The following is an 11369-nucleotide window of genomic DNA, read 5'->3' as shown; positions in this document are numbered from 1 at the left end:
TGATATACTTTGAGTAAGTAGTAAGGAGTTATCAGAAAGAGTCTTGACCTCTACCCAAAAAACAGTCAAGCTTTCCTAGCTGTTTTAAAGAGGAAGTGCAGTTCAGTTTGGCAGTGAGATGTTAAATTAGTTGAGGTGAACTACCAGTTATAACAATGTCAACCCCATAAACCAAAACATAAACTGTTTGAGATTGAGCTTTGTAGATACACAAGGATGGATCACACTTGCTTGCTACAAAACCAAAATCCCTGAGAGTAAATAGCAGTCTCTCAAACCACTGTCTAGGGGACTGTTTAAGGCCATACAAAACTTTATTTAGCTTACAGACCAAGGATGAATCAGAAATCTCAAATTCTGGAGGCTGAGTCATGTAAACTGACTCCTCAAGCAGTCCATTCAAGAAAGCATTATTAACATCTAATTGAAACAAATCCCAATGTTGAGTCAAAGCAAGAGTAATAATGAGTCTAACAGTTACTGGTTTGATGACAAGAGAAAATGTCTCATTAAAAATCAAAACCCTGAACTTGATGAAACCCTTTAGCCACTAAACGCGCTTTATATTTATTAAGAGACCCATCAACATTCTCTTTAACTCTGAAAACCCACTTGCACCCAATTGTTTTTCTGTTTGAAGGAAGAGGAATCATATCCCAGGTCTTGTTTTTAAGTAATGCTGGGCATAGGACGAGCATTCACTGTTCTAGGTGGTGAAGTAGTTTCAGAAGTTTGAGGACTGGTTTCTGCAGTAGGTGCAGAGCAAACAGTAGAAGGAGCAGTGGTAGAAGATGGAGGTAGATCAGTAGAAACAGGAGTGGACAAAGGCAGGGAGGGAGGATGTTGAGACTCAACCGAAGGTGATGATTGATCATCAACAGAAGCAACTGAATTTGGTTCAACAGAAGTGATAGGATTTGCTTCAACAGAAACAACAGGATGGAAAGGATTAATAGGAGAAGAGATGACCTGTGAAGGAACAACAATAGGTATGGGATTAAGGGAAACCTGTGAGGTAGATGGAGAAATGGTTGAGGATTCAAACAACTCAGTGTCAGGAAATCTAGACTCATTAAAAATGACATCTTTGGAAATGAACAACCTACCAGAAGGAAAGAGACATTTGTAGCCTTTGTGAGAGGTTGAGTATCCCAAAAAGAGACACACTCATGAGACCTAAAATCAAGCTTGTGTTTATTATAGGGTCTGAGAAAAGGAAAATAGGCACAGCCAAATGTTTTCAAAAACTGATAATCAGGTGGATTTTTGAAGATAGTATAAGGAACAGCAAAGTCAAGAGGTGCTGTAGGCACTATGTTTATGATATAAACAGCGGTAGTAAAAGCAATGTCCCAGAATTTTAGAGGTAGAGAAGCATGGTTCAGTAAGGTAAGTCCAAGCTCAACAATGTGTCTGTGCTTCCTCTCCACCACACCATTTTGGTGATGAGTGTGAGGACAGATAAGTCTATGGTTAATGCTTAGTTTGGCTAAATAAGGAGCTAAGGGTCTAATTTTCCTCCCCAGTCAGTTTGTAAACTTTTGATCTTTGTATTAAATTGAAGTTCAGCCATAGCTTTGAATTGTTTAAAAACAGTGAATGTATCAGACTTGTTTTTAAGTAGATAGATCCAAGTGAATCTAGAAAAAGCATCAATAAAGGTGACATAGTACAGAAAACCATTAGTTCAAGTAATGTGAGATGGACCCCAGAGGTCACTAAACACCAAAATTCCAAAGGAGCATTATAAACAGTGCTAGACAATGAAGAAGGAAGTCTGCAAGTGATTTTCCAACACAACATGAGGAATAAAACTCAACAAAATTTTTGTTAGGAATGAGTATATTACAATGTGAAGAACAAGCTTCATTACATGAAAATTTGGATGACCAAGCCTAGCATGCCACAAGGAGCTAGTCTTAGTTCCTACATTTATATTGGACTGTGCAGCATCAGAAATTACAGAATTAGAAACATAACATGAACCTAAAGTAGCTAAAGGATGCTGTAGCTTGAGACTGGGAGAGGAATAAAGCCCATCAGGACCAACAGACCCTTGAAGAAGAGTTTCACTGGAAACCTGAGATTTGACAGCACAGAAATGAGGGTGAAACTCAAAGAATACACCATTATCCTGAGGAAACTTGCTCGCACTAATCAGAGTTGGTTAAGAGAAAAAGAGACTTTAGAATTATAAGTAAAAAAAGAACCAGTGGATTTGATGTGCAGACCTTGACCATTACCGATGAAAATCTGGTCAGGTCCTTTAAATGATTCTGGCTGCTGAATATTCTGTGCTTCACCATTGACATGGAAGGAGGCACCTGAGTCAGGAATCCAATTGGATGTAATTGGCTGAGAAGAGTTGGTATTGGCTACCATAGCACTAGCAGAATTGGTATTAGCTGGACATGAACCATTCTTTGTCCACACATTAGAAGGACGAGTGTTACCATAGGTCTGTCCAGTGGAATTGGAATTAGACTGCTGAGATGAATAATTCTGAGAATTGGAATTAGGGTTCAAGGGATCGTGCAGAGTGAGAGACGAGCTTGGCTGATAGTATTGGTCATAGCGATAGTGAGAATGAGAAACGGTGTGACCGTACTTCAAACAAACTTGACATTGAAAATTAGCAAAATGTTGATTGCCACGATTGAAGTTACCTCCGTGACCAAAACCACTGTGAGAGTTAGATGAAAAATTTTCAGAATTAGTTTGCGATGCTTTGTTTGCCACATTGTAGCCATCAGATCCATGTGCAGACGAAAAACTAGGATTAGCCTGCGTGTAGTTGATTGACAGTGAGTCAGAGAAAGCATGCTTTTGAAGACGAGCTTCATGAGCTAAGAGCAACGCTTCAACCTCTTCAGCCGGAAGAGGTTCAAACTTGCTTTCGATAACAGAAATCACGGAGTGATAATCTCGAGGAAGACCTTCGAGGATCGCATCAATGTGCTCCTGAGGCAAGATCGGACTTCCAACAGAGGCTAGAGAATCAGAAATAGCCTTGATTTTGAGAATTCACGTATCAGCTCGTCTGCAAGCACTGTCACGTGTAGTTCAGTCAGCAATTGATGAGCTCTTGCTCGTGTTTGTTTGTGAAAATAGTCATGGATTTTCTCCCAGACTTGATAAGAGTGAATTCTTCCAAGCACTCGAGAAAGGATCGACTTTGAAAGAGTCGACTGCAGCCATGTGAGCAGCACCTGATCCTGCAGCTCCCAGTCTTCATACGTAGGATTTCCATGTCCGATTACACAATCTTCATCAGAGAGGAACCTCGGAGGAATTATTGGATTTGCTACAGACCGTTGAAGATGATGAGATTTGATCAGCGGTTCCACCTGTTGTCGCCACATCAAAAAATTGGAATCATCGAGCTTCTCAGCAGTGGAGTTTGGAAATGCGGAAGAGGAGGTGAACGAATTGTTCGAAGAAGCCATAGTCGATCACACTAGGCTCAAGACACCATAATAGAATTTAAGAGAAGATATTTTGATAACAGAAAAGAAAGAGGAGAGAAACTTTAGTTTCATTAACCCAACAAACTCGAATACAAAACTGTGTATATATACAAAGCTGTTAGTTATGACAGCTGTAATTAGTTGTCACTAACTAACTATCTTAGTGAACTAACTCACTGAGACTTAACTAATCTTAACTACCCGAGACTGCAGTTGAATAACTGCAGTTCTCTTACAATACTCCAATATAGTGCAAACGAAAATGGACAGGTAAGACCAAATGAATATATACATAAGGCACATATAAACAAAAGTATCTGAATCCATCAGTTTTGTACAAGGGGTATGACAATGATCAAGAGTGGGATATACAAAGAGTGAAGTTTCTTTAATTAATCACAACAGCAACTCACATGCTAACACACATTGGTCAAGGGCACATGCCAAGGCTGTTCCATAATCCTGAGACAATTGGCCCACACACATGAACTTCCTATATTTATTACTCGACAGGTACCATTCCACAAATACCAATTACGAATAGAATTTATGTAACCCATCCTACAAACTCAACATTTTCAAAGACCAAATTACTTTTATTATCCCTGAAATGAAATATTAACAGGGTAATTCATGTGATTTTTTCCATTGCAATCTCTAATGGCTGAAACCAAATAAGTGGGATAGAACAAAGTCAGAAACCATGGAAATGTATTCTCCCCTTTTCACTAGTTTACCATCGAACAATAGTCACTATGCAGTAAAATCTGCATGCTAATACTCCTTGCAAGACATAATGCAATTAAACTGGGCCAACCAATTTAAGGCGGAGTTACTATGCTCAACATGGGTAAAACTGGGAAAGATAAGAGACGGCAATTAGACTTTGATCCAACAAGTACCCACAATGAATATGCTTTTTACCCACCAAATTCAGATCTGGTCCCAAGTAATTTACCTACAAAAGTTTACAAGATTGTACGGATACAATAATGCTCAACTTGTCTAAACTTGTGTGTGTGTGCCGCAGTGTGCACATGTACAGGTGCACATGCACGTGTGTATTCTAACTTAGGTTTGAAAAGATCATTGAATATCTTTGAATTATGTTAGATATAATTAATTTTTTTATTTTATAAAATTTTTATGGTTAATTTAATTTTAAAATAATAATTTTATTTTCCAGGTTGTCCCAAAAAAGACACATTTAACTAAAAATGAGTTTAATAGATGCATGTATGGATATATAAGTTCCCATTGAGTACCGGATTAGACACTAAAATTGCTACCTGCACAAGTATGTATCCATGTTTAAATTCAGGTATAAGCAGGTATAGGCAAGAACACTCTAGTAGCCAAGCCACTAATATCCGTAGGGTAGCATATGAATTGAATAGTACATCTAAATATCTTTTTTTTTTTTTTGGTGAATAGTATATCTAAATATCTAAAGTGCAGATACATGCAAACCTATGACAACTAACAAAAACTGATACGTGGCTGAAATGTGGTACAGTATACTATATTGCAGATACACACAAGCCTATGACAACTCTGAAAAACTGATAAAAACTTATACATGGATGAATTGTGGTACAGTAAACAGGTAAAAGAGTTGAACGGCACCACAAAATCAAGATACAGACATAATAAAACTGTCTGAAGTTCATAGTTTCGTACTAGGCATAACAAACTGATCAAAACTGATACTGATACACAAACAAATCACATGCTAATCAAGTTTATATGTCAAGAGCTTAAGCTGAGGCTGTGCTACAGTCCTGACAGTATAATTGCTCAATAATGACACAGGAACATCTTCCTATATTTATTGTTCCACGGCTACCATTTCATTCATAACGGAGACATATATTCATATAAACTTCACAGCAGAAAAGGAAACAACCTTGTCAATGCATCTTGCATACCAAAACATTTTGGAAGCCTCGTTACTTTTGTAACTGACACAAAACATTATCTGGGTAATTCATATTTTATTTCAACCTCTAATAGCAGAAGTGAGATGTGTTTAGTAATTAGCACAATGAGGGCAGCAACCATGGAAATAACTCCCCCTTCCCCATCATAACTTGTAACGGACAATCCATTGATAAGGAAGCCGACAGTATAGCTGAAATACTAGAAAACATTGTCCACATTGAACTTGAGTGCACCAAAATTCTGATAAATCCAAATGATTATGTGTTGCAGAAGAAATACATGCTATCTGAGCCAGACACACAAAAGTCATTTTTTAGGACTGATTTTCTGGTGGTAATTTCTTAGCTTAATCTGCTTCATATCATTTCAGAGAGCATAATCCAACTATAATTGGGATTAATGTAAAGCAATTTCAATTTAAAAATATCTAGAAAGGAAAGTACATCCTTTGGTTACTTTTATGGAATAGCTTCAACTTCAAAATTGGCCTCATTAAATTCCAGTCTTCCGAAGTCAATCAATTTAGCGGTTTAGCCTTTCCTTCTTTACTATGAAAACATTAGAAAGGAAAATAAATATGAGTACTTTACAAAAGTATCCCAGACGTAAATAACAAAAAGACATCCATCTCTAAAAGGAAAAGGGAGGTCTAGGGAAACTAAACTTTAATATAGAAAATAGAAGGAAAGAATGACATCCATCTCATCTAATAAGGAATTTATTGCGGGAAAGACGGACTTTTTTTTTGTCTGCCAAATGTTCAAGAGGAGATTACATGCTTTCTATTTTACAATTATTTCCTTACTAGAGACGTTAGCATCACGAAACTCCTAAACTTTGATATAAAATACAAATATACACCCTCTTCTTTTTATCTATCCCACTTTTCAGTTTGATCAAACTTTTTTAACAAGGCACCGTCTCCATCATTCCTACTTCACTCTCATTTCCTTTAATTACCTCTTGTTTGCCAAAGTTATACTTTAAAAAAGAAATATATATATATATATATATATATATATATTTGAAATAAAAGCAACGAAGTACATAAGGTATCTACCCAAGTGGGGAGTGGGAGTGGGGGTGGGGGGGAAGAAAAAAGCTAGCCATATTGGCTTGAAAATGCATTAAAAAGTTTTGATAGAAATGAAGATGCTACAATTCTATGGCAACAAGCAAACACATTCATTACAGTAGTAGAAGGGATTCCACTCTTTTCAACAACAACAAAGCCTTATTCCACTAGGTATGGTCGGCTGCACGGATCACATAAGCCATCCGGCACAGTTAAAAACCACAGTTTCAAAAATATTGTTTAGCCTGAGAACTACCTTGATGATACCCATCTTTTAAATAAAGAAATATTCTTCTATTAACAATATTTAACTTTTTTAACCAGACTGTTTTATAAACTCGGGAAATGCAAGAATCCTATAGTTTTTCATAGAGTAAAAATGGAACTATAAACCAACCACTAAGCTACTATGTAGGGTTGGCTTATATGGATTGTTCCACCATTGGCTCCATCAGAAAGAAAAATTTCAGTAAAACCATTTAGAGCAAGACCATAATTACTCATAGAACTTGGTTGATTTTCTTTTATGATTAATTTGTCAGAAAAAAATTATGAAGAATTCAAAGCATTTAGTAGTGAACTGTAAAGTACTTTAAATCTTTCATCGACCTTTCCCAAACAAAGTAATCACAAAAGCCAATAAATAAAGTTTTATATGACTGAATATGCTCCTGCTCACGAAATAACAGAAACATCCTATTTAGAAGATTTATAGAAAACGAGTGAAAATTAATTCAACAAAAAAAGACTATTAAATCCTAGGAGAAGTACCAAAAATGCCAGTTTGGTTCCATGGGCTTTTATACAATATTCACTGGCAATATAACAATTTCATAAATTTGATCAAACACGAGCAAAGTTATGACTCAGATCAAAACCATTGACAGTAAAATTCTTGATCAAATTGTCGGCAACATAAGACATGTCCAGCTATCAAGTAGCTACGTTGCAGCACCATTGCTTGCATGAATAACGTGTGTCTCTCAAAAACAATATCTCTCCTCTCAATAGCTCACTCATCACATTACTTTCTTCCACCTAAACCCAAATGCATGTCCTCATCTTCCTTCCTTGCATTTCATTCCTATTTAAAGTAAAGGTTTCATCTCCAACACACATCACAACCACTTGATCACTCCTGCAACGAATAACAGATCCATCCTCCAATTTCCTCTGTCCCCAGTGACATTCTCTTCAGGCTCAATATTCCTTCTTAACTACAAACCCTAGAAACCATGAGAAACCTAATCTTTGAAGAGCCTGAAGTCAGGGTTCCAGGAGACACTTCAAGCAGTCTGCGCTATGCCTGGGAATCAATACGAGCCCCAGTGATAATACCAGTCCTAAAACTAGCTGTCATACTATGCTCAATTATGTCAATCATGCTATTTGTTGAAAGGGTAGCAATGGCAATTGTAATTTTAGTTGTCAAAGTGCTGGGGAAAAAAAGATACACCAAGTACAACTTGGAAGCCATGAAACAGAAGCTTGAGAGAAACAAAAGATTCCCCATGGTTCTGATCCAAATACCCATGTATAATGAGAAAGAGGTAACTTGCTTTTTATTAGGAAGTTTTGTACAGACTCAAATTAGTGTTACATGATGCTTCTACATAGTTACCATTTAAATTATCCTAAAATGCTATTTAAGTTGCCCAATCATGTGCTAGTGTTTTACAATTCTGAATGACCACACCAACTCCAACCATATTCTTTAATAATTTGTGAATAGTAAAAAATTAAGAATGGCTTTAAATGGGAAAAAATCAACTAGATTCTCTGTTCTCAAACATGTCATTAATTTATCCCATCAATCCTACATTTTATTTTTATTAATTCTTTTTTCATGGGGTTTGTTTTGCACTATTCAGTTTAACAAAAAAATCTAGCATCTTTTAAAGATCCACCACTGAGGTTGTCCTTTCAGATTGTCATTATTTTAATATATTCTAAATTCTGAACAATCATACTCATAATAAATCTCAGCAAACTGACAAAGTAAAGGAACACACAAATCGGTTGTGTTTGTCCAAACTAGGAATGTGGAATAAAATGGCCACAATAATTTTCATAACTATAAGAGAACAAAGACAAATTACCTCATCAAAAAAATTTCAATTCTGCTTCCAGGTCTACAAGCTTTCAATTGGAGCAGTATGTGGGCTGTCATGGCCAGCTGACAGATTTATAGTTCAGGTTCTTGATGACTCAACAAATCAATCCTTAAGGGTATCCAATTAATCCAGTAAAGCTTCATTGCAGATTCCATATGCATGCGTTCTGTGCAAATTTATAGTAATCATGTGTTTTCAAATATGCAGGAATGTGTCCAAATAGAGTGTCAGAGATGGATGCAGAAAGGTGTGAATGTCAAATATGAAACAAGAACAAATCGCAATGGTTACAAGGCAGGTGCCATGAAGGAGGGTTTGGAGAAGGAATATGTTGAGGATTGCGAGTTTGTAGCAATATTTGATGCAGATTTCCAGCCAGATGCAGATTTTCTTTGGAATACAATTCCTTATCTGCTTGAGAACCCAAAATTGGGATTGGTTCAAGCAAGATGGAAATTTGGTACGTAACTTCCAATAACACCTTGTTAAATTATTCCAACCACATCAATGTGACAGCATGCCTTATTAATGAGTCCAGCAAATCAAAGTTCTTTAAAATCATTTCTTCATGCTGATACAGTGAATTCCAAGGAATGTATGATGACACGGCTTCAAGAGATGTCACTCGATTATCACTTTAGTGTTGAACAGGAAGTGGGCTCTTCAACATACTCATTCTTTGGTTTCAATGGTCAGTTAAAGCTCATTTATTAAATTTAGACAAGCACCTTTGCATACAGGCTTACTCAACTTTCCTCTATTACATAATAGAATAAAATTCAGACAAGTACCTCTGCATATGGGGCTTGCTCAAATTTCCTCTATTAAATACAGGGACAGCAGGAATTTGGCGGATTCAAGCAATAAAAGATGCTGGAGGATGGAAAGACCGAACAACAGTGGAAGATATGGACCTTGCAGTTAGGGCAAGCCTGCAAGGTTGGGAATTTGTTTTTGTGGGTGACATAAAAGTGAGTTATCCATACTTATCTAATTCCTTTAATATAATATCTTGTAAGTTTGAATAACTCATAAACTACCCCATACCCATGTGGGGCAATTTTGATGCTTCCTAGGTAAAAAATGAACTGCCAAGTACATTTAAAGCATACCGATATCAGCAGCACAGGTGGTCATGTGGTCCAGCTAATCTCTTTAAGAAAATGACCATGGAATCCTCTATTGCCATGTATGTAACCTCTTAATTTTCTCATAAACAGCTTACAAATTCAACCAAGATTTACAAAATCTTATATTGATTGAACCTGTATGTATAATCCAGAGGGTACCGCTTCTCAAGAGACTTCATCTTGTCTATGCTTTCTTCTTTGTGAGGAAAATAGTTGCACATTGGGTCACATTCTTCTTTTACTGCATAGTTATACCAGCTTGTGTGATAGTTCCTGAAGTCAGTCTCAAAAAGCAGATTGCCATATACATCCCAGCAACCATTACAATTCTAAATGCAGTCTCCACCCCAAGGTAACTGGTCCTGACTACAACAACAGTGTAAAATTTATCCAGTTTCCCTCTGAATGTATCTATTCATGCTCAATCAAATCAGTTTCCATATGCTACCCTAATTATTCTACATCCACTTATACATGGGACAGATCCATGCATCTACTAGTACTCTGGATACTCTTTGAGAATGTCATGTCCCTCCATCGAACTAAAGCAGCAATTATTGGACTCTTGGAAGCAAATCGTGTCAATGAATGGGTTGTGACTGAGAAGCTTGGAAATGCCATGAAACAGAGAAAGAATGCTCGGCCATCAAGAACTTCATGGTTCCGAATTATAGACAGGTACCATCTGCTATGCTGCTAGTCTGTCTAAATAAAGTAATTAATTCAACCAACAGGACAAATTATCATTGAAATGCTCTAGAATTATATACAGGAAACTTAATACAACCATTGAAAAATAAACTTAAGCCTGCAGGAGAAGAAAAAAAGAGCAACAGCTACACAATTACAATATTTTAATTACTCTTTTTTTATAAATTTTAGACTTAGTGATGTTTTAGATTACATTAAACTGCAAGGTAAAGAAAGTGGTTACAATATTTGACTATTACTCCCTATTAATTCATCCAATGCATATTTTAACCCTTTTCTTAAATCTTCAGGGTCCACCCATTGGAGATCATAGTGGGGATGTATATGCTGCACTGTGCAATCTACGACCTGCTATTTGGACACGATCATTTCTTTATCTATCTGTTGTTGCAGGCAGGAGCTTTCTTTACAATGGGATTTGGGCAAGTGGGAACAATTGTACCCTACTAAAGCTTAAAGCAATGATCAGACTATTATTAAATTCATATGTTACTCAGTTAGTTCGCAAAACTAGTTGACTAGTGCTATCCAAAGTATAGAAATGGTGGTGAGAGTAGCTAAAACTACCTACTTAGTAGAACCAATCCACATGTATCAGGACTTCTTTTTGCTCTTGCATAACAAGCAGAATCGAAGTGTGTGTATATACATGTCCATAATATGCAGCTTAAATTTATCTTTTGTCAGCTCTGCATTTCAACTTTATAAGTATTAGCATAACAAGCAGAATCGAAGTGTGTGTATATACATGTCCATAATATGCAGCTTAAATTTATCTATTGTCAGCTCTGCATTTCAACTTTATAAGTATTATATTCATGAACATAAACAGGGGAACACCTTGTGAGGCTTCTATCTTTTCTAAAACCAGCTAGTTCCATGATCAACAAAGGATAAAGACACGTGTTAAATACAACAAAATATTAAAATA

At 36.4% G+C, this 11369-nt stretch overlaps 1 protein-coding gene across 1 annotated transcript; it reads left to right on the top strand.

The window, feature by feature from the left end:
- Nucleotides 1-7692: 7692 nt before the first annotated feature.
- On the top strand, nt 7693-11124 carry LOC114399028 (glucomannan 4-beta-mannosyltransferase 1-like). Its single transcript, XM_028361123.1, has 9 exons — nt 7693-8033; nt 8614-8712; nt 8805-9057; nt 9178-9288; nt 9432-9568; nt 9674-9790; nt 9880-10079; nt 10211-10405; nt 10729-11124. The coding sequence occupies exons 1-9, from the start codon at nt 7719-7721 to the stop codon at nt 10886-10888; spliced, it is 1587 nt and encodes a 528-aa protein (XP_028216924.1). The 5' UTR covers nt 7693-7718; the 3' UTR covers nt 10889-11124.
- The last annotated feature ends 245 nt before the right edge of the window (nt 11125-11369 follow it).

The sequence above is a fragment of the Glycine soja genome, chromosome 19, assembly GCF_004193775.1.
Source record: "Glycine soja cultivar W05 chromosome 19, ASM419377v2, whole genome shotgun sequence".
Taxonomy (NCBI): Eukaryota; Viridiplantae; Streptophyta; class Magnoliopsida; order Fabales; family Fabaceae; genus Glycine; species Glycine soja.
This window is presented reverse-complemented; position numbering and strand designations above follow the sequence as displayed.